General features: G+C 41.6%; 1 protein-coding gene across 3 annotated transcripts; it reads right to left on the reverse strand.

Annotated features, from left to right (window-relative positions):
• Positions 1-258: 258 nt before the first annotated feature.
• On the reverse strand, positions 259-21,925 carry LOC137009469 (H-2 class II histocompatibility antigen, E-S beta chain-like). Of its 3 annotated transcripts, none has more exons than XR_010892897.1 (6): positions 21,847-21,925; positions 20,578-20,853; positions 20,147-20,428; positions 19,677-19,809; positions 19,518-19,571; positions 18,210-19,410 (listed from the first exon to the last, which is right to left on the reverse strand). XR_010892897.1 is itself a non-coding variant. In XM_067371721.1 (6 exons), the coding sequence occupies exons 1-5, from the start codon at positions 21,908-21,910 to the stop codon at positions 19,549-19,551; spliced, it is 768 nt and encodes a 255-aa protein (XP_067227822.1). In that variant the 5' UTR covers positions 21,911-21,925; the 3' UTR covers positions 18,210-19,410; positions 19,518-19,548. The 3 variants fall into 3 exon arrangements, 2 of the variants coding, with proteins under 2 accessions (XP_067227823.1, XP_067227822.1); XM_067371721.1 differs by having other exon boundaries at positions 19,687-19,809; XM_067371722.1 differs by lacking the exons at positions 18,210-19,410; positions 19,518-19,571 and adding an exon at positions 259-369.
• Between the last annotated feature and the right edge of the window lie 2,613 nt (positions 21,926-24,538).

Raw genomic sequence — 24,538 nt, forward strand, 5'->3', positions numbered from 1 at the left:
TCGCATCCAAAGCAGTATCTAAGGCCCTTTCATTCTCACTATCCTCAATTAAAGTTTGGATGCGTGTCTCTAATTCTGAGATTCTCTCAGTCAGCCTGACAATATCCCTGCATTTATCACATGTGTAAGTCTCACTGCTGACAGAAAGAGCTAAGCTGTACATGCTGCATTTACTACACATGATAATAGTTGGACATGACTGACCGTGTGTTTGATGAACGCCGTCCGAAAAACTGCAACGCACACGGGACTCGCTGGCTGGAAGTCTCGGTCGCTTGCCAGTGCCTGGGGCAAGGGTGATGTGCGGGACGCTGTACCTCGCGGTGGATCGATGAATGCCAGGCAGCAACGTCTCCACAGCTTCCCGATCTGGCGAGGACAGATCAGAATAACATACATCGGATAAATCCGCCATTCAATCGACAAGGAAGGTTGGTTTAGAGGAAAAAAAGAAAGTAGACGGTAGCTAGCAGGCTAGCGGCTATGGCTAACACTAGGTGATTACGCTGGTGGATTGCTAGTAATAAATCGTTCCGTTTAGTAATACTATGCAATAGGTTAAGTGAAAAATAAGAAAGTTATATTATGTGAATAGGAATAAAGAGAAGGATTTAGGATAAACTCCACGAAGCTCTGAGCGTTGGTCAGACAGCAGGCAGGCAGCAGCATTGAGCAGCGTTGAACCGGAAGTCAACCCCAAACAATGCTAGGAAGATTGTTCCATCCAGTCTCTGTTCTTTGATGTGGCTTAATTCCTGATGGATTCTCTTTTGATAACTGCCAACCAGTGGCAAGGCCGGTAATTTTAAAGTGAGTGGACCTTGGTGAAATAGGGTGGACCTCAATGTCTATTCTCAAATGACAGCATTTTGCAATACATGCTAAAAAAAAAGACAATTATGATTAGTTCAATGTGATTTATTGTCTGCCAACAGTTTCATGAAAACAACAAAATCTATTTCTAAATAAACAATGAAGAGAATAAGAACAATAAACAAAGGTAAATAATCATAGACTGAGTATGTGTAAGGCTGGGCAAGGCTGTCGTCCACTAGCTATGGACTTGAGACCAGCATCACATTTTCTCAGTCAAATTAATGACTGCTGCTGCTTCTAATTGCTTTTCTTTATAAAGAAAAACTGCCCATAATAATATATATATAATATAATATAATAATTGGATAATTTTTCTCTGTAATAATAGCAAATTGGTGATTTGACAAATGATACAGTGCATATCTGTGTTTGCACTCTGAAGAACGTCAAAAGTGTTTTGTGTGTGTGTTTTTGCAGCGTTGAGCAATGTAGCCAATCACAGACATGTCTGTTGATTTCTTAAACGCAACGGTCAATCAAAGTTGTCTAAGGTATCCACTCACCACTTTAAATCCACCTCATGCTTGCATTCTTCCCTAGAAGCTTTAGTTTACACCCCTCTCTCCTTCCCCTGTGACAAATTTACTAAAAGCCCAATTGTAAGCTCTACACTTAAAATTTGGAAACAAATGAGACATCATTTTAGTTAGCAAACTATGTACCCTAATTCCCCTATTCATTCCAATCATGTCTTTAATACCTCAAATGATGTTTTCATAAGTTTTTACATCTTGGAGTGCTAAAAGCATTAGGAAAATGAATAATTTATACTGTGAGAGGGCTCTCTGTTCATTTCAGCAGATATATGAGCAGTTTAACATCCCTAAGAAATTTTTTTTCCATTACCTCCAAATTCTTGATTTTGTACATAAAATGTTCCCTCAGTTTCCTGTTCCGTTTCCCTGCTCTCCTTTTGATAATTTATTGGAGTATCCTCCAAGATGGAAAGGCATTATCAACACTCTACTTTGCAATTTTGGCCCCACTTTCTCATATAAAAGATTTGTGGGAAGAAGATTTAGGTATGGTTATTTCGGATGGGGACTGGGAATCTGTTTTACACAGAATACACAATTGCTCAGTCTGTGAAAGACATGGACTTCTGCTGTGCAAAATTGTACATCATGTTCACTGGACTAAGTTAAAACTGTCTAAGCACTTTCAGCACATAGATCCTGCTTGCAATTGCTTTAATTTTATCCCAGATTCTCACACACGTATGTTTTGGTCCTATATAAAGCTTAGGAGTTTTTTTTTTTTAGGTAGAGTGATCTCCCCTTGTCACTTGATAGCTATTTTTGGAATTACTCCTCAATCATATAAAGCTACAATCTGATTGTGTAGCTTTTATCATGCTCTTAGCTAAACAATTAATATTGCTGAGGTGGAAGGATCACCGGCCACCGACCTCTTCACACTGGATTCTAGATGTCCTTTTTTTCTTAGTTAGAAAAAAATAAACATAATTTATATTAACATATATATAAAGTTATGTTTAAAAAAAACAACATCCACCGCTCAAAGCCAGAGTTTTTGCTCGCAAATCCTCTCATTATAACAAAGTGTAGACATGATCATTGTGTAGTGTAGGCAGCTTCATTGATTATAATGGAGCTTCTCGTCATCCCAACACAGCAAAAGCCTGTGTGTTAAATTAACATTGCCAGTGTTTATATAATCCACACAGATTATATAAACTCCTGTTGAGTTAATTTAGCAATGGGAGTTTTCCTGTTCCTTGTCAATCTGGCCACTGTACTAAATAAATACCTGGTGTTGTCTTAATTTTCAATGAGTACACATAAATATGCGCATTTCACAGCATTCACATAGAAACATTTCACCAGATTTGTAAGGAGAAGCATTTTTTTAACATGTTGGCAATTAAGCACCAAAAGTTAAAGGTACACTATATTGGTTAATAAATAAAAATACATTTAGGAAGATGTACTCGCTAATTATATCAATTTTGTAAATTCTGAGCAAAAAAAATTTACTCAGTGGTAACAGAAAGGTCTCTCAGCAGTTTTCCATAAAAAATGTCTTCACTTTCAACTTTTATTTTAGTTAGTCATAACCAACATACAGCCATGTAGGACGAGACCTGGGGCCTGTACCATGATGGTAGATGAACAAACTCAGGGTTATAGGATTAGTTTCAAGTTGACAAAACCAAACCACTCCAATCCGGCTTTGTTGGTACCATGATGCTGATCATCAACTTTCTCTGTCAACTCAGGCTTTGATCCTGAGTTTGTGAAGTGTGTGCACATGAATCTGTGACATCAGTGGTGAACAGCCAATCACATGCCTTGCAACAGAAATAAACTGTGATTCACTTCTCACGAGAGAGCCAGCGAGATTCAATTCGCTGAAAATTAAGAATTTAAACGCATTTACACTAATGGAAAATACTTATCTTTGAAAGAGGACAAATAAAAGAAATGATCTTTCTCTATCAGTCCAAGTGAAGTTAGTTTATATGGTTAATAATATATAGAGATAGAGACTCAAACATACAAGCTCACATGTAGTCATATTTAAATAGTATATTTACACCTTATTTATATTAGCCTACATATGATCAATATTCATTGAAACTAAGTGCTTAATAACAGCTGTTAAACTAAACTTGCATGTGTGTAATGGATTAATAAAAATATAGATCATATACAAATCATATATAAATTATATTATCATTAAAACCAGACAATTTCATCATTAAATATTTGTTTTTACTATATAATGACCTTTAATTTGGAGGAAGAGAAACTGGGGGAATGACTTTATTGCGTTGGGTGTGTCAGTGTCACTTAGCTTACACCTGATTGGTCCAATTTCAGTTTGAGATCTCTAACCCTGAACATAACCTGCCCCGGAGCAGGTTAGCCGTGGAGCGTAAGTTACCATGGCGATGAACACCGCTAAAAGCCAAGTCACTTTCATGGTACCTAAAACCCAGGATTGGTGCAAACTAATCTGAAACTTACCTGGCTAGCCAGCTAATCCAGCTTCATGGTACAGGCCCCTGACCAAGAACATGGGAAAACAATAAACAGGATAACGAGGGGGTGGCAAGGGACAGGTGAAGGTGATTAGTAGTCATTGAAACAAACAAGGATAACTATGGCAACAAACAAGAGTAACTATGGCAACAATCAAGACAGCAATGGAAATTCAATTCACAACAAAATGTAAATTCATTTAAAATGTAGAAATTAGATCAGTCAAAATACGTTATAATGATCAGATAAATCCAGCTTTATAGCTAAAATATTAAGCCAGGGTTAAGCGTAGTGTGAAAAGCACAGAAATCATAAATCCATGTGTTTGTTTCTGTCTTCATTTACTGCACGACTCTGGTCTGCACGTGCTTCTTCCAAAGAAAGACGCAAACGCACGTAAGTTAAAAATTAATTTAATTAAATTAATTTATTTTTACTGGCTGACTGACTAACATTAATTTATCAATCTGATAACGGATTAATTATTCATAGTTAATATAGATAAACTGGGGTGCGTTTCCCGTACAACAATGTACAGTGGTGGTCAGAATTATTGGCACCCTTGGTAAATATAATCAAAGATGACTGTAAAAATAAATCTGCATTGTTTATCCTTTTGATCTTTAATTCATAAAATGAGTAAAAATCTAACCTGAAGGAAAATAATTGAAAGTGGGGGGAAAATCACATTATGAAATAATTTTTTTTTCTCCAAAACATGTTTGGCACCCCTAGAAATTTTTATGAGTAAAATATCTCTGAAGTATATTCCCAGTCATATTTACATTTTTTTTAGCACACAAGGGTGATCATAAACATGAAATTGTCCAGCCATGACTTCCTGTTATACTTTCAATAGCTAAAGCATTGAAAATCCCCATTTCCACTATCAGGGCAATAATTAAGAAGTTCCAATTAACTAAAGATGTTACAAATCTGCCTGGAAGAGGATGTGTGTCTAAATCGTCCTAATGCGCGGTGAGGAGGAGAGTTTGAGTGGCCAAAGACTCTCCAAGGATCACAGTTGGAGAATTGCAGAGATTAGTTGAGTCTTGAGTCTCAGAAAGCGATTAAAAAAAAGATCAAACAGCACCTACATCCCCACAAGTTGTTCAGGAGGTTTTCAAGAAAAATCCTCCGCTCTCATCCAGAAACAATCTCCAGCATATTCAGTTTTCAGACAAGACTGGAACTTCAAACAGGACCGGCTTGTAGGGTCAGATGAAACTAAAAAAAGAGCTTTTTGGCTGCAAACCCACCAGATTTACCCCATGTCCATGGTTAAATATACTGCTGGATCTTTAATGTTGTGGGCCTATTTGCTGGAAGTCCTGGACATCTTTTTCAGATATATGGTATCATGGATTCTACCAAATATCAACAGATAAAAAGTCAAAACCTGACCGCTTCTGCTAGAAATCCTATAATGAGCCATGGTTGGATCTTCCATCAGGACAATGATCCAAAACAAACATCAAAACCAACACAAAAATTGTCACTGAGCACAAAATGAAGCTTCTGCCATGGCCTTCTCAGTTCCCTGACCTGAACCCTAAAGAAAATGGGTGGAGTGAACTGAAGAGAAGAAGCACCATCATGGAGCTGGAATCTGAAGAATCTGGAGAGATTCTGTATGAAGGAATGGTCTCTGATCTCTTGTCAGGTGTTCTCCAAACTCATCAGGCATTATAGAAGACGAATCAGAACTGTTATCTTGGCAAAAGGAGGTTGCAAAAACTATTGAATAAAAGGGTGCCAATAATTGTGGCCAACGTGTTTTGGATATAAACATTTATTTCATAATGTGACTTTCCCCCCACTTTCAATTCTTTTTCTTCAATAAAAGGTTAGATTTTTGCTAATTTTATGAATTAAAGATCAAAAGGATAAACAATGCAGATTTATTTTTACAGCCATCTTTGATCATATTTACCAAGGGTGCCAATAATTCTGAGCACTATTGTAACTCGCTGCTTCACTACCATAGTACGATGCATCGTTCAACAAATCAACTAGCTAGTCACGACTAAATTGTATTGTCGCAACCTGTGGGTCAAAAGGTTAGGGGAACGTTAGAATAACAGTAGGGGAAGTTAGTGTCATGATCACCGTTTGTTCCTGTCAGTTCCCGGACTACATCTCCCATCATCCTCTCTGCCACTCACCTGCACACACTTCACACTAATCACTTATCACCACACCCAGCTGCAGCTCATTACACGGACTATAAAAGACTCATACACACACCACCTCACTGCTAGGTCTTGTTTTCACTTGTGTTACACTTCCAAGCGTTTCTCCTGTCTCTCTGTCTGTTCCGGTTCCCGTTACTGATCCCCGTCTGGTTCTATTGTTCTGTGATTGATCGCTGCCTGCCTTTTGACTACTGCCTGTTATCTGACCACGATTCTGCCTGTCCCTCGCTGTTCCTGTTTGCTCCTGATTGACCCTGCCTGTATGACTACGCTCAACATTTAATAAAGCTTTGCATATGGATCTCACTCTGAGTCCCGCCTTCGTTACAGAAGACCTAGCCACATCAAGATCCAGCAGCTTTGTTGGGCGTCCTAGTCCCAGCATGGATCCTGCAATGCGCCTTGTAGGCCTTCGTCAAGGTAACTGCACCCTGGAGGCACATATTCAGATATTCTTGGACATTTCTCATTTTTCTGATTTACCGGACTGTGCCCTGATTGACTTTTTTGCCCATGGACTAAACGAACCTCTTAAGGGGTATTTAATCGCTAATGGTCCCCGAGGGACGTTTATGGAATTCTTGGACTTTGCCCTGCTTACCGTTGGTTCACGTTTTACTGTGGGTGTCGCGGAGGAACGTGAAACCTCGTCTCTTCATGTAATGGCGGCTACCACAACAACACTAAGTCAAGTCTCCGCTGATCTTCCAGAGCAACGTCACGTCTCCGCTGATCGCCCAGAGCAACGTCACGCCTTCGCTGATCGCCCAGAGCAACGTCACGCCTTCGCTGATCGCCCAGAGCAACGTCACGCCTTCGCTGATCGCCCAGAGCAACGTCACGCCTTCGCTGATCGCCCAGAGCAACGTCACGCCTTCGCTGATCGCCCAGAGCAACGTCACGCCTTCGCTGATCGCCCAGAGCAACGTCACGCCTTCGCTGATCGCCCAGAGCAACGTCACGCCTTCGCTGATCGCCCAGAGCAACGTCACGCCTTCGCTGATCGCCCAGAGCAACGTCACGCCTTCGCTGATCGCCCAGAGCAACGTCACGCCTTCGCTGATCGCCCAGAGCAACGTCACGCCTTCGCTGATCGCCCAGAGCAACGTCACGCCTTCGCTGATCGCCCAGAGCAACGTCACGCCTTCGCTGATCGCCCAGAGCAACGTCACGCCTTCGCTGATCGCCCAGAGCAACGTCACGCCTTCGCTGATCGCCCAGAGCAACGTCACGCCTTCGCTGATCGCCCAGAGCAACGTCACGCCTTCGCTGATCGCCCAGAGCAACGTCACGCCTTCGCTGATCGCCCAGAGCAACGTCACGCCTTCGCTGATCGCCCAGAGCAACGTCACGCCTTCGCTGATCGCCCAGAGCAACGTCACGCCTTCGCTGATCGCCCAGAGCAACGTCACGCCTTCGCTGATCGCCCAGAGCAACGTCACGCCTTCGCTGATCGCCCAGAGCAACGTCACGCCTTCGCTGATCGCCCAGAGCAACGTCACGCCTTCGCTGATCGCCCAGAGCAACGTCACGCCTTCGCTGATCGCCCAGAGCAACGTCACGCCTTCGCTGATCGCCCAGAGCAACGTCACGCCTTCGCTGATCGCCCAGAGCAACGTCACGCCTTCGCTGATCGCCCAGAGCAACGTCACGCCTTCGCTGATCGCCCAGAGCAACGTCACGCCTTCGCTGATCGCCCAGAGCAACGTCACGCCTTCGCTGATCGCCCAGAGCAACGTCACGCCTTCGCTGATCGCCCAGAGCAACGTCACGCCTTCGCTGATCGCCCAGAGCAACGTCACGCCTTCGCTGATCGCCCAGAGCAACGTCACGTCGCCGCTGATCGCCCAGAGTCACGTCAGGTCTCTAGATCAGTCCGGGAGCGGAGAGTGTTGCGTTCCAGTGTGACCGATCCACCGTTGATTTCAGTCCGAGCAGCTGGCATCCCCAAGTCTCCGTCGGCCGCTTCGCTCTCAAGCCCGGTGGTCGCTTCGCTCTCAAACCCGGTGGCCGCTTCGCACTCAAGCCAGCCGGCCGCTTCGCACTCAAGCCCGCCGGCCGCTTCGCACTCAAGCCCGCCGGCCGCTTCGCACTCAAGCCCGCCGGCCGCTTCGCACTCAAGCCCGCCGGCCGCTTCGCACTCAAGCCCGCCGGCCGCTTCGCACTCAAGCCCGCCGGCCGCTTCGCACTCAAGCCCGCCGGCCGCTTCGCACTCAAGCCCGCCGGCCGCTTCGCACTCAAGCCAGCCGGTTGCTACGCTCTCAAGCCAGCCGGTTGCTACGCTCTCAAGCTCGCCGGTTTCAGCGCTCTCAAGCTCGCCGGTTTCAGCGCTCTCAAGCTCGCCGGTTTCAGCGCTCTCAAGCTCGCCGGTTTCAGCGCTCTCAAGCTCGCCGGTTTCAGCGCTCTCAAGCTCGCCGGTTTCAACGCTCTCAAGCTCGCCGGTTTCAACGCTCTCAAGCTCGCCGGTTGCTATGGACTCTCGTTCGCCTATTGCAGTGGACTTAAGCACCCTGGACGCGATGGACGAGATGGCTGCTTTGCCAGTGCCCACGGGCAAGATGGCCGCCCCTGCGGTGCTCAAGGATGCAGGGGTTGTTCCAGCCATTGAGTCCGCTCCAGCCAGTGAGTCCGCTCCAGCACAGCCTGCTCTCCTGGTCTGTCCTGTCTTGGCCCAGAGGGCTGTGCTCACCTTTTATGTCTTGGCTGTCCTACGTGCGTTGAGGAACTCAAGCTCTATTGCCGTCCCGGAGCAGCCCGAGCCCGCTGCCGTCCCGGAGCAGCCCGAGCCCGCTGCCGTCCCGGAGCAGCCCGAGCCCGCTGCCGTCCCGGAGCAGCCCGAGCCCGCTGCCGTCCCGGAGCAGCCCGAGCCCGCTGCCGTCTCGGAGCTGTCTGCTCTCCTTGATACGGCCACGGAGGCCGTTACCGAGCTGCCTGCTCTCCTTGATACGGCCACGGAGGCCGTCACCGAGCTGGCCGCTCACCCTGATACGTCTGCCCTGCTGCCGGCGCCACCCAAACTCCTTGCCCACGAGCCCGCTACGGACCCCGCTGAAATCCCCAAGAACTTTTTGGGGGGGGGCAGGATACCTGAGGGTGGGGAGCTTGTGGGTGGGGACCTTGCCTGGTCACTGCCGTCATCGGCCTTTGTACTGTTATGGCCACCCATGGACTGTAGCCCACTATGGCCATTAATGGATTCTGACCCACCGTGGTCATTCACGGACTCTGTCTCGCCGTGGCTGCCCAAGCCACCTGACCTGCCATGGCTGCCTGAGCCACCTGACCTGCCGTGGCTGCCCGAGGCTCCTGACCTGCCGCGGCTGCCTGAACCACCTGACCTGCTGTGGCTGCTCAAGCCACCTGACCCGCCGTGGCTTCCTGACACACCTGACCTGCCGTGGCCGCCCGAGCCACCTGACCCGCCGTGGCCGGCCGTGGCACCTGACCCGCCGTGGCCGCCCGAGGCTCCTGGACCTGCATTGGGGACCCCGTTTCTGTCTGCATGCAGGTCTCCAATGCACCCACCCTCCCTCCCTAGCTGTTCCTTTTTACGCCGCGAGGACGCGCCTTCCGGGAGGGGGGCGTTATGTCATGATCACCGTTTGTTCCTGTCAGTTCCCGGACTACATCTCCCATCATCCTCTCTGCCACTCACCTGCACACACTTCACACTAATCACTTATCACCACACCCAGCTGCAGCTCATTACACGGACTATAAAAGACTCATACACACACCACCTCACTGCTAGGTCTTGTTTTCACTTGTGTTACACTTCCAAGCGTTTCTCCTGTCTCTCTGTCTGTTCCGGTTCCCGTTACTGATCCCCGTCTGGTTCTATTGTTCTGTGATTGATCGCTGCCTGCCTTTTGACTACTGCCTGTTATCTGACCACGATTCTGCCTGTCCCTCGCTGTTCCTGTTTGCTCCTGATTGACCCTGCCTGTATGACTACGCTCAACATTTAATAAAGCTTTGCATATGGATCTCACTCTGAGTCCCGCCTTCGTTACAGTTAGAATAATGTATTACAAACCAAAAACTAACATTCTATTTCAGTTAAGTAAACTTTCCTGGCTAACCAGAAACAAACCTTAAAAAAGAACATTCTGGGAACCAAAAACTAATGTTCTGGGAGCCAAAAATTGTTAGCTGTGTCAGCAGCATTATTAGATGTTTTCATATGAGATTAAATCATATCACATTTCAGATCATAATATATTGTTTGCCAAATCATTCAGCTCCAATTAAATCATAAATTAAAAAAAATTAAAAAAACTTTAAAATACCTGAGTTACTGTAATGTGTTGCATATTTTTGCTCTCAGAGTAAATGTTGAAATCAACTAAAGGACAAGAGTAAGCTAAATCAAGCCTGCCTTTTCATTTACTAAATTAGATATTTTCTTATCTAACATTTTTACTTTTTTTTTCTTTCTTTTTTTTCTCCAGGCCTGGGACAGTGGGTGTGGATACAGAACTTATTTTTAAAAACCAGACTGTGCTTCCAAATGCAACAAGCATTGCAGACATTCTTATAAAAGGAGTTATTGAAGCAAAGGTGTTCCTTGATATGATTCCTTCCAGTATCACTGTTGGTGAGTTCCTCCTTTTCTCAAACTGTTTTTGATAGTAGATAATGATTTGGTAGAGTTGTTCTTTCAGTGGCTGGTTTATAATTGTTATCCTATACTTTCAGTGGAAGCGCAACACTCAAATTTGACCACAAGACAAACACAGTCATCACAAAGTGTTCCTACAATGCAAGCATCTTCTGCTGTTTCGCCAGTTCTGTCTAGTATGCTGTTAATGCTTTTGCTTCTGCTATGGAATTAAATGTTGTAACTCTGCAAAGCTTTTCTCCATGTGTCATATTCAAACCTACAACTGATATTGTGAAAACTCTATTATCTGCTATAGTGATACATTAACATTAATCTTGGTTTTATGTTATGGTTTTATACTTACAAAAATAGTCCATGCAGAGGCAAAACAGCAAATCATACTGTATTAGAAATCAATTACAAATGGATATGTTATTCTTTAAATCAGGAACATCTACAAGACAACACACAAAATTAACTTGCAACATTTTTACTCCAATACATTTATTTATATACATATATACTTTTTATGAGGTCATAACTGCATGTATAAAAATTGTATTATCAAATTTTGTTTAAAATGCTTTTAACTTTTCTGCTTTTATTTAACAGATTTGTATTTTTGGTCAAACTTTATATTAGGTGGTCTTAACAAATATGTACTTGTATGACAAATTAAGTACTTGATACAATGTACTTACGCTGTACCTTAATGTTCTCACATTGTACTTACAATTAAAGTACCTGCATGATCAATCTGTAGTTACAGTACTGTATTTACATATGTAAGGACACTTTTTGCATGATTGCAATATTATAACTAAAATTGCAATTTAAAAATAATTAATAAATTAAAATTTTTGGGGCAATGTGTGAAGCATTATTGCTCTTGCGTACTTGCTATTCAAACCATTTAATTTTCAAGCAATGTATGCATCATCTGTTCAACAAATGTTTGGTAATTGTATCAATAACATGTTGTGATAGCTTAAATTCTTCATAATCCTTCTTACTCAAAAATAAATAATTCAAATCAATACACTTTATTATCCCCAATGGGGATAACTCGCTGTACTCCTCCTCTAGCAACACCATAACATTTTGGATGCTGTTAGATCCAAAATGATTGATTTGGTCTCATGAGACCAGAGTATTTATTACTAGAATCTATATCTATAAATATGGGCTTTGGAAATGGCTAACTGACTTTATTGTGCTTTGGCTACAGTAGTCTAGTAAGAACAACAACCATGCATGTCATTTCTGAAGGCTGCATCTTACTCTGTGAGATGAACAGTTACTCTTTTCATAGCTTTTGCTGGCTCTGACACTCACTTGACACTCACTTGGTATTTCCCCTGTTTTTTGTCTAGTAAAAAAAATCCCTCATCACTAAATGAAAGCTTAAAATGAAGGCCTGATTATTTCAGGGGCCTTGTCACAAGTCCATTGTTTTTGAATTTCTGTGTTACTTTTACTATATTTTCACACTTAAAACAATGATTTGGTAATCCTCTTGTACGACTGTCCTCTTTTGTGCTAAGAAATAAGTCTCCTGACAGTTCTCTCCCAAGTGGTGCCATTGTTGTCAGCATTAAGTCTGAGAATGATTCAGTGGGCTATATAACACTTTTAATTGTCACAAAATTACTTCTCTTTAAATGTTTTGGTTCAGCATACTTACCTGTTGATCAAACATTGCTTTAAACTTACACCAGAAAATTTTTGTTTTGTTTTATTTAGTAACTTTTAGGAGGGTGTACTCATTTTTGCTACACAACACTTTATTACCTTAATAAGAAAATCTTAATTTCTTATATAATTTTGACATGTTTCTTTGGTAATTGATTAAGCAGACTTGCTGGAACATTATATCTCTAAAGAACACTAACATGTCCTCTAAGTAATTGAGTAATTGCTGACATTCCGAAGTTTCAGAGGGGGTGTACACATTTATGCTGTGCACCAGAGGTCGTGTTAGATTTTCGCACTGTCCGTCATTTTGAAGGACAAGATAGTAAAAATTCTGTCAATCAATTATTCCCTGTAATTTTTTGGAAGATTTTTTCGATTAATTTGAATTTAATGTTTTGCCTCAATTTTATTTTTAAATCACTATTTTAAATAAAAATGTTAAAATTAGATGTGTCGACAATACAGCAATGATAATCGTTAGGAGAAGAAAATGGTCTGACCTCATGATGGCGCCGGCGCACCTGATTAACCGCTCTTATGTGAATCTCTATGAATTCTTAAAGGTGCAATATCAGAGATGAGAGGGTCTGTATTTCTTACCATTGGAGAAAGCGTAACTGCTAACTTAATCATGTGCGGCACCTCTCAGCCTATTGTGTAATGGCAGTGACCTCAGTGCCCGCCGTTCAAAACTCCTTCCCTGCGTACCGCCATAGCCGGAGCCTTAGCATTAGCGCTTTTTTGGCTAAAGTGGCTTTTACACAGGATTGGGAAGGTTACTTTTAGAATGTATTTCACTACAGATTAAAAAATACATGCTTTAAAAAGTAATATGTAGCGTATTTCGTTATATTATTCAAGTTTAGTAACTTAATCTAAATGCTTTGGAATACTTAACACAAAGGACCATATTAATTTGATGTGCTGTTTAAGTTTACAACCTGTAAATAAAAATGACCTCTACCCACCAGGATTTGGTTTTCCACTAAATTGTATTTTTAACATGAATCTGCAGTTTATTAGACATACCCTATGTGTTGGTAAAGAATTTCAATATCTTGATAATTTGTTTATGAAAATTTTTGCTTCTTTTAACATCACATCCATATATAATTACTATTGACATCATTCCTAAATTATATTTATAAAGATGTGCATCAGAGGGATAACAAAATATTAAATAACAACAATAAAATATTTTTAATAATATAGGTTGTTTTATAGATGTATAGAGTCGAATTGACACAGTGGCTTAAATTGTTTTATTAACAAAGTTTGTTTGTAACATTTAGGGTAGCGTTTCCCAAAAGCATCGTAAGCCTTAGTTGATCGTAGCTCCATTGGTTTCAATGGAGCTACGATCAACTTAAGCTTACGATGCTTTTGGGAAACGCTGCCTAGAATGTTTAAAAAGAAAATGAAATGAAATGAAATGATCTACCCAGTAATCTCGAGAGAAGGCTCGAGAAACTCACCTACGGTTTCTCAACAGTTTTTTGCATCTCTCCACCACTACATTTTACAGGTTTGGAAAAAAATATGATCATTTTGTGTGAACTATCCCTAGTATAAATATGTTTATACTAATATTTAATCTTAGGGCACTGATAGCTGCATTAATATTAACCATATAAACAACAAACAGCGGGAAAAAAAAATAGGTGCATCACTAATAAGAATTAAAAAAAAAAAAATTATTGATAAATTTAATTTATATTTTCCATGGCCAATAAAAGCAAATTGGCTGATTCTGATATTGGTTGCAGATGTTTTTTTAAAGCAAATGTACTTGTTTATTTGTTCAAAAAATATGAGTAGCTCTTTGATATTAGAGGCAAACACTGCATTGTTATCACAATCCCAACAAAAATGTTATGAACATGAGCATGATCAGTTGTTTTTCATTTAAATTACTGTATAATTTCAAGATTAACAGCAAAAACAGCATGGTCTGATTTTAGCACAAAACAAAATCAGCAGACGGACTGAATGAAATGCAAATTCACTCTCTGACAGTAGGTGGCGCTTATGCAACAGCAGTGATATAGCGTTCCCATGGTTACCACCATATACAAAGCAGCGGTGTGCTGGAGATAAGAGGAAAAGCCATCAAAACTTGTCTGAAGACAGTTCCCTTCAGAGATACATTCGTATCACCTCAATTTAATGTTTATATTATTCTTCCTATATTTCGCGAACAGTGAGCTTGTGCTGGTGCAGTTTTCTCTGCGGGTGCGTCTGTTCTCCTCTTTGTGTCCGTATTCAGCGTGTGTGTCAGGTAGGAAGGGTGGTGGAAGGAGCGAGGACTCAATTGCAGGAAAGGAAGGGCTTTATTAATAATAAAAATAAAAACAAAAACACAACAAAAACAACCCGAGGGGGAAAACAGACTATAACTTAAACTTGACTTGACAGGGACTGACTTGACTAGACTTGACGACACACAAGGAGAAATACAACAACGAACCAGCACAGGAGTGCAAACACAAGGAGAATAAATAGGAGAGCAAATGAGGCAGGTAATGAGGGAGGACAGGTGGGGCAAATCAACCAATAATCAGGTAACAAGGTGGGCGGGGTCAAGACAACAGACATGAGAGCACATGGCACAAAGAAACACATGACAAGCCATGTGCTCACACCAAACAAAACAAAGACACAAGCACATGGCCAATGAAGACAAAAACACAAGCCATGTGCTTACACAAGACGAGACACGAACACGTGACTATGAAAACTCATAAGCCACGTGTTCACACAAAACAAGACAACATGGAAGCACGCAGCCCGTGAAACACAGACTGCGTGCTAACACAACACAAGACAAAAACACAACATGAAAGCACGCGGCAGGTGGAAATCACCGCGTGCTACACAAAACATGAGCGCTCACAATAAAGACAGGACTGGGAGCGCGAGTGTCCGAATCTCGACACGAAACCGAAACCAAACTAGACACGAGTGCCGGGATCCGAACGCCACGCTCCCAACATGAAACAAGGCACGCAGACAAGAGAGCGCACAGCCCCGAGAACCCTCGAGACTGTACGCTCACACAAAAACACGACAAGAACGGGAGTGTCAGAGCTCTGTCACAAAACCAAGAAATAAACTAGACCGAAGTGACAGAACCCTGACAGTGTGCCTGTGTTAACGTCCTGTTGACAGGCTTAATATTTCCTGAAATTTTGGGAAATTATTACAAAGCAGTTTGTTTGCAAGCCCGGAATAATGATAGACCAAAATAAAACTAAAAAAACCTTTGGATTTATGACCAGTGGACTACTGCATTTTGATCATGAACTCGAGTACGCGCCATATACATAAACCTATACCTAATTATTTAGATGTAAAGTTTGTATGTAAAGTACACCAAGAAATTGGTTTTATAAAACATTATTTAACGCATGATTAAGTGGATGTTAATTCTATGAGAATTTCGTGTTATTTTTCAAAGACCTAATAAATTCTTATACGTAGGCTAATGATAACCATACAAAGCTCAGCGGTAACACTTTACAATAACAGTACATGAATAACCATGAACTAATAGCTGAATTAATAGTTACTTCAACATGAACTCATGATTAGTTAAGATATGAACTAATGAAGAGTGATCCTTAACTACGACAGGAGTCATAGGGATTCATGCATGAAAACAGAAGCCTTAACTATGCGTTAATACATGTTTGATAATTAATGCATTAATTAACATTTAGGGTAAACTAAATCAAACAGTCTCTATAAGAAGGAATAATACATATTTGGACTTTGAAATAAATTTAAACAATTTATTACTGTCAGAATTTAAACTACTGACATCAGCAGCTTCATTATAAACATTACTGAAAGGCACAGGATTAGTTTGCCATTATTTTCACTTATCCTCCTTATCAAACATATAAAATACTAAATACACTATTTATCTTAGAAGGTCTTAATCTGTTTTGTGATATTCTTTCCTATCAAACTAAACTACTGTGACTTACATCAGTTCCTGAGGAATCGGTTCCCAAAAAAATAACCAAACAGGAAACATGAACTAAGGTAAGGGAGCGTTTGCTGGGATCAGATTCAGAAGTTCACTCTCCATCCGGACGCAGGCCGTGATCATACTGTACCTCCATTCTCTGACTTTTTGAAAAGTCACACAACATCACTTAACTGGGCTGAATACTTATATAGTTGTGTTAGTACATGTGTATTTGATAGTAAGTTAATGATAATCATGAGCTGAATTTGGTAAGTTGTTAACAGTGAATTAATTATGATTGTGCCCCCTCAAGTAAAGTCATGACATAAGTATACATTAACAAACCATTAGTAGATGTTAGTATATGCTTAGTTAATAATGAGTTAATTATGATTTTGCCCCCTCAAGTAAAGTCATGACATGATGCACATATCACACATCATTAACTAATATATGAATAAATACTATAGAGTGCCATCCTTATGCCATCCTTATTCCTTTACATCCTAAACAGTTTCTGTTTCTGTACAAAAAAACTAAAATAAAAAGTATTTGTATTTTATTTTTATTTATATAATTAAATATATGGACTTGAAAGCAAGCCATAAACATACCTGTAAAGACACACATAAGGCACATTTACATGTAAAATCGCGAGCGTCCACAAGCTAATGCTAATCAAAGCATATACATTTAAATGACAAAAATACAAATACAGTTAATAACTGCACATAACCTCCTGAAAATCCCAATAAAACATACATGTAAATATGTCTTTAATCATTAATTCGGCTTACCAAAGCAGCAACATTTATTTGTTTAAAATGCCAGCAACACAACAAGCGCGCCAATGCAAGAGAACACCTAGCGTGCGCCACTAATGAGGGTCCCGCCAGAAACAAACCCTACATACTTTAGTTCCGGGAATAAACTATGACTGTTTATCTATGACTGAATATAAATGAACTGTAAAAATCAGAAAACAGTTTAGATCAAATTAAATTTATTAGTGGTAGTTAGTCTATTTTCCACATTTGATTAGACAAATCTATGTAATTAATGGCTAAATAATCATGTGCCATTGCAATTATTTGTCACAAAGCTGCAGATGGCAGATTATGATATTACAGTGTAAATTATGACAGTATTAAATCACGTTTAATTCAAATTCAGAGTACTTCTTGTTTACTCTTATGGAGGCTGATTTATTTAGTTTACCCCTAATGCATTAATTATCAAACATGTATTAATGCGTAGTTAAGGCTGCTGTTTTCATGCATGAATCCTTGTGACTCCTGTCGTAGTTAAGGATCACTCTTCATTAGTTCATGATTAGTTCATATCTTATCTAATCATGAGTTCATGTGGAAGTAACTATTAATTTAGGTATTCATGGTTGTACTGTTATTGTAAAGTGTTACCGCTCAGCGTATTAGTAAATCGGAAAATAAGGAGTAAATAAGGAAAATAACATTTCAAAGACCAAGAACAGCTTAGGCCTACCTCAAGATGCTTTTTCAGATTAAATGTTGAATCCTTTGAAGCTGATAGAAGTTTTGTTGAAGGTAGACATAGCTGTTATTGCACTGTTACTGTACGTCCTTTTTCATGTTTATAGGTAAAACTGTCTTTGAATTTCCACTAGTGAAATGCATTATGCCCTGTTTTCCCGTCCATTTTTGCGTGCGATTGCATGGTCTGCACTTGCAGTTTTTGTGTGTGTGTGTGTGTGTGTGTGTGTGTGTGTGTGTGTGTGTGTGTGTGTGTGTGTGTGTGTGTGTGTGTGTGTGTGGGTGTGTTTTTGTTTTTGTTTTTGTTTTTTTTAAACAGAGTCGGAGAATCATCAACTCTGGGTCGTTGGTTAAAAATCCTCAAACAGCTTACGTTAATAGCCTATTAAATGAAATACATGACATTAAAATTCAAAGTAATCACTTTGGTAATCTAAAATACTTTTTGAATGTAACTGTATATATGGTTTTGAATATAGTTTTTGTATTTTAAATACCCAACGTCGTTACATGTATTTCGTTACTCACCAGCCCTGCTTTTACACATCTACTCTCCTGTTAAACAGTAATGCGGCACATTTGCTGTTGGTAATGCCGTTTTCTGGTACAATATGTAATATTTCTGTCCGCTAGAGGTCACTAGAGGCCTATTGAAAACAAAGGCGTAGCTTGATGAAAGCAAGTTTGAGCTTAGAATCTTGGGACATGTGGTCTTCACATCACAGCCGTTGAAAACAATCGGAATAGGACTCAGGAAGAAATCATGTTCATGGATGAAATTAACGTTACTGTAGTATGAAGCAGAGCAGGACCGAGTGTTGTGGGAGCTGAACGAGGCTACTGGAGTGGTTGCGCAACACACGCCTCACGATCGGCTGAACTTTTATTATGCCACAGTCGCCGACGGTGCTTCCACTTTTCCGGTCATGAGTATGAGGTAACACAGCTCTGTTTATCATATCAGATACATTTGAGAGTCTTGAAAAGGATGTTATAACTTTACTCTGTGCGTTCACTCGGCAGCTGCCGTGAGACACTTGTTTGAGAAACACTGCATTAAGCTAAATCGATTTTTGAATATCATATTAAATGCTGGATGGAAATGTTGCTAAATGGCATGCAATTAATTTTAAAATGTATTGTATGATGGAGAAAATTCTGTATTACTGTTACTAAAAATAAAGCCTATTACTGGTGTTATTTATTGCTATTACTTTTTGGCTAAGAAATTTTGAAATATGTAGCATTTTTCTTATTTTATATTATTTCTGAGTATATAGAATGTTTAAGATAAGTTTGTAATGTGTTTTACAACATTTGCCTTCATATTTCAGGCATATTTTATGCAAAGATATTTAAGAAATTGTTTTACATTTACACCATGTTGATCGCTTCATATGTGGTGCACTTGGAATGGAAATTTTTTTATTGTTGTTAAGTTTTTAAGTTGACTAGTTAAACAGTAAAGAGTTAGACTGTGTATGATAGTTGTCATGAAGAGTTTGTGCTTGTGCTTCTCCATGATGAGGTTCCTTTCAGTCAGTATGAGCACCTGCAATTTGTATGATTAATATTCATGTTACTGAAGCATTATTATTCAGTATGATTGGTACATAATGTTTGACCACACAGAAATGCTGTAATTTGTCATACAATTACCTGAGTAAAATGTAAAACTTATCATCATTTATTAATGTGATACCAGGATCTTCTCTATCAAAATAAAAAAGATTAATTAATAAAAAAATATAATGCCATGATTTTTATAGTTTATTGATCTATAATTGGAATAGATTTATATCAGTGGCTTGCTCTCACCTCTACAGACCTGTTGATTTGATCTTGTAGTAAATTAATCCAGCAGCTGCTATGATGATTCCCAGCAGCAGTGCAACAGATTCAATAGTGAATAATAGTTGAATATTCCACTCAAATTCAGGGGCCGGGGGGTCTGTGATGGACAGACATCGCTCTATTAACACAATATCAACTAAGGGATAATCCACGACTTGCTGTGCATTAAAATTGTTTGAGGCAAAGAACCACTTGACGTGAAGCGGAGTTCATTCAAATCATTTAATGCATATCTAGCCATGGATTATCCTGCTTATACCATGGTCATTTGCCAGCACTGACAACTTAAAGCTGTTATTGATGTTTACAGTGCGGTATTTGAGGGTAAAAATTACAGTTATTTTCATCATTTCTGGCTCATTATATCTAGTATAATGCTATATTCGTGTGTCGTTTACAAATGTAGGTGTGATATGACAGGTCTTGTCTCTTACTCCAGTCATAGATCATGGGTTTGGTGAAGCTGGCGTGCTCCACCACACAGGAGATCTTCTCTCCAGATTTGGGAGTGTATTCCAGCTCAGAGTGAATCTGATAGTACCAGTCTCCATTAGGCAGCTCCTCAGTTGAGGTCACATCAGAAGTCACCTCTGCACCATCCTTCAACCAGGACACTTTGATTGGTTGAGGGTAGAAGTCGTACACGCTGCACATGACCAGAGCTGGATGTTTGCTGTCGCCTGGCATCACTGAACTGAGCTTCACCTTCGGCTGCACTGAACCAACAACAGCCACATCCTAAATCACTTCTTACTGTGTGTATTGTGATTACATGCAAGGCGTGATACACTGATTAAAAAAATGTGTATTATTTCATTTATAAATGTTTAAAAGAAGCATTTAATGTGAGCCTTGTGTCACATACCTGTTTTATTATAGATAGCTACTTCCATAAGTTCAGCATTATGTCTGCAGAATCTATCAACTTGAGCTCTGGTCATCTGTAAGTAGTTTGTATCGTTGTTCCAGATCTCTGCATTTCTCATTCCAAACTCTGTAAACCCCACAAACTTCCCCACAGTGCTGTTGAACTTCACAAATAGATATTTATTGAAGTAAAAGCCTTCAATGTACACCATGTCACTGAGATCAGGGGAGCTGTAGATGCACTGTGATGACTGGTAGCAATAATATCCATTAGCTGAAAAATAAAGCCTTCGTGAGTTTATTACTACAATAAAAACACAGGAATGTCCTTTCTGAAGCATCACATCATGGCATGACATTTTTACAATACAGATTGTTTCAAAGCAGCATTACAGTGGTAACAGGAAAAATATGCATTGTCAATTTTGTCACTGTTCAGCACTTAGTTATTTCTATGGCAGTGAAACAGCTGTCAGTTGGGGGCGCTGCAGCACCCAGCTGGCACCCCTAGTTCCATGGCTATGAGCTTGTACTTACTTTCACTACCAGAAAAACATTAGCCTGGTAATACCAGACTCTGCTACTTCACTTTGCTTCGTAGACAGAGTCTGGAATGGCATAATAGAGAAGTGTTTTCTCTCTCGCTAGGGGGCGCTTGTCTGAAGTTTAAAATCATTGGTTACCCGTAAGCCAATCAGATACGTTTAGTTATGACGTATGTTATGTGCCTGTACAGCCGCATCGAAGCACAGACATCATGCATCGAACTCAAATCTATGATTGAACTTCCACTGTAAACCTGTTGTAAACACATGATAAAACAAATGTTTATCAAACACATTCTTGTTCTGGCTTCAGTTTGGAAAAGAGTTGAATGTTCTCCATAACAGAGCGAATTGCATCCCGTGTCTCGTTTCCCATTTCCGCGGTCGTTTCGGTTTTCGATTTCTCTAACCTACAATGTAAAACTCGGCGCTTAGCATCTACGTCACGGCTCTCAGCCCGCCCTCTATTCGTTGATTGGCCCGGCTGTTTCCAGACCGGTGGCAAACAGAAAGCTTTGACGCTGTATCAGACTGAGTACAGAAGCGAAATGAAATTGAGCGGAAGTAGGAAGTCTGACGTAGTCAGGCTAGAAAAACATCAGTGTTTAAGAAAGTGTTGCTGTTAAATCTTACCAACACTGTTAAACACCAAAAACACCAATATGTCCACCACTAAAAATGTAATTTCTTTGTTGTCTATTAGTAAAGCCCATTTATCTCACCTGCTCCAGTGAATACAGACAGCATTAGAATGTGATGAAAATTCAAGAGCTTTAACAGAGACATTTTCACTCACTGTATCACAACTGAGAGCAGTAAATACTGTTCATGTTAATGAGGTCAGTGTCTAAAATGACTGTCCAATCAGCAGCTCTTTGTACATGTGTCAAGTGTTGCTAAGCAATATCCTGCTTTCTTTTTAAAATCACAGCTCAAAAAAGTAAATAATGGTGCAGTAACAGATTAAACACAATGATCTTTTAACTTATGTAACCACAAACTCAAAAAAGGCAACAACCGTGCGTTTCCTTGCAAATAACAATGTTTATTTAACAATATTCAAAAATAACCCAAAGGATAAGTAAAATTGGCAAAGAAACCAAATCAACAAAAAAAAGGCCACAGAGTCCCCAGTTATTTCCCAATAAGTGCATACTCACGCTCCATTGCGAATAAAACAACCCAAATTCATTTCAAACTCCAAAGCAACAAATTGTTCCCCCCACTTTAGAGTAAACCATATAGTAAATACAAATGACTGTTTGCTGTAGTTCGTCGGTCCACAATTGACAAAAACAAAACAGTCTCAAAATAACTTTAAAGGTGCCAGAATTAAATATTGAATTTATATTGGCATAGTTGAATAACAAGAGTTCAGTACATGGAAAAGACATACACTGAGTTTCAAACTCCATTGTTTCCTCCTTCTTATATAAATCTCATTTGTTTAAAAGACCTCAGAAGAACAGGCGAATCTCAACATAACACTGACTGTTACAGTCGGGGTGTACGCCCCCAAAATTTGCATATGCCAGCCCATGATCAAGCCATTAGACAAGGGCAGAACGTCTGGATCTGTGCACAGCTGAATCATCAGACTAGGTAAGCAAGCAAGAACAACAGCGAAAAATGGCACATGGAGCAATAATAACTGACATGATCCATGATAACGTCTCGGTTACATAGGTAACCCTCGTTCCCTGAAGGAGGGAACGGAGACGTACGTCGGACAGACCGACGAATAGGAATCTCGCTAGAGAGGCCAATCTACTTCGAGTGTAACTAAACGAGCCAATGCACATTGGCATGCAATCATATGCATCAGCTGCTTGCCTCGCAGCGCGGGTATATAATGAGCAGCAGGTGCGTTGCATCTTCAGGTTTTCGCTGAGGAGCCGAACCGAGCAGGCGGCAGCATCAGCAGGACAACGCCTGTGGCGACGGCACGCACGTCGCCCTCCCCTCCTTCAGGCAACGAGGGTTACCTATGTAACCGAGACGTTCCCATTCAGTCGGTCACGTTCGACGTACGTCGGACAGACCGACGAATAGGAATCCCTACCAAAGCGCCACAGGAGCTGCCCTCTTCCAGCGCTCTGACGTGAGCCACCTGAACCCCCTTGCCTAAGGACGGTGGGACCAGGCTCACGCAGAGAGGGTCGATCACTGTTGTTCCCAAAACCCACTCAGTGCGACAATTGGATAACGCTGGGAAAGCGTAGCCTTACATGCGATAAGGAACGCTGCGGAAGCCATATCCTTCCCCGAAGGAGTTATATGGATAAGTACATATGGACTAACCTTGTAGGTTGTACAACATATGGAAGAACTGGGGTGACTCCACTCGATGAGAGATGGGTTCTCCCAGAGGGAAAGACACGGGCTTCGTTTAGGAGCAGCCGTGGAAAAAGCCATATGGGATCCCCGTAGGGTCACACATATGGAACCCAGCCTAAATCCGGTTCTCAAGGATACAACGGAGTATAGGCCTGGCGCCAGACGCTCCGCCACGTCGGCTGCCGAAGGGTAACCGGAAGACTCAACAGGGTCTGCCCGTAGGGACTCTCTGGAGAATAGAATGCGCATGTAGCGCAGCAAGCCGACACTAAGCCGGGGCCTCTCCGTGCCTCTGACCTGAGGCGAGAACACGGGAGGAGACCGGCTCGACACGAAGGCTATAGTATCTAGCGAACGTGTTAGGTGTCGCCCAGCCCGCAGCTCTACAAATGTCTGTTAGCGAGGCGCCACGAGCCAGCGCCCAAGAGGATGCCACACCTCTCGTGGAGTGGGCATGCAACCTGAGCGGGCAGGGCACGCCCTGAGCTTGGTAAGCCAGGGCGATGGCATCCACTATCCAGTGGGCCATCCTCTGCTTGGAGACAGCCTTTCCCTTCTGCTGGCCTCCGTAACAGACAAAGAGCTGGTCTGAGGTCCTGAAGCTTCGAGTTCTGTCTAAGTACAGTCGCAAGGCGCGAACTGGACAGAGCAAAGCCAGGGCTGGGTCTGCCTCCTCCGAGGGCAGCGCTTGCAGGCTCGCTACCTGGTCCCTGAAGGGAGTGGTAGGAACCTTGGGCACGTAGCCAGGCCGGGGTCTCAGTACCACGTGGCTGTCACCCGGCCCGAACTCTAGGCACGATTCGTCGACCGAAAATGACTGCAGGTCCCCTACCCTCTTGATGGAGGCCAATGCCACCAGCAGCAAAGTCTTCATAGAGAGAATCTTTAAGTCTGCTGACAGCAAAGGCTCAAAGGGAGCAATCTGGAGTGCTCTGAGCACCAGAGTAAGGTCCCAAGAGGGTATGGAGGGGGACGAGGAGGATTTAACCGTCTCGCCCCCTAAGGAACCTGATGACCAGGTCGTGCTGACCAACAGATTTGCCATCTATGTGGTCGTGGTAAGCGGATATGGCAGCA

The sequence above is a fragment of the Chanodichthys erythropterus genome, chromosome 20, assembly GCF_024489055.1.
Source record: "Chanodichthys erythropterus isolate Z2021 chromosome 20, ASM2448905v1, whole genome shotgun sequence".
Classification (NCBI taxonomy): Eukaryota; Metazoa; Chordata; class Actinopteri; order Cypriniformes; family Xenocyprididae; genus Chanodichthys; species Chanodichthys erythropterus.

Excerpts from the sequence above, each read along its gene's own strand:
- LOC137009469 (XM_067371721.1), bottom strand. The coding sequence starts at position 21,910 with ATGTCTCTGTTAAAGCTCTTGAATTTTCATCACATTCTAATGCTGTCT. Across the intron at positions 20,854-21,846 it reads GTCTGTATTCACTGGAGCAG|CTAATGGATATTATTGCTAC; the intron begins GTGAGATAAATG and ends TTTATTTTTCAG. Across the intron at positions 19,572-19,686 it reads CTACAAGATCAAATCAACAG|AGAAGATCCTGGTATCACAT; the intron begins GTCTGTAGAGGT and ends TTATTTTGATAG.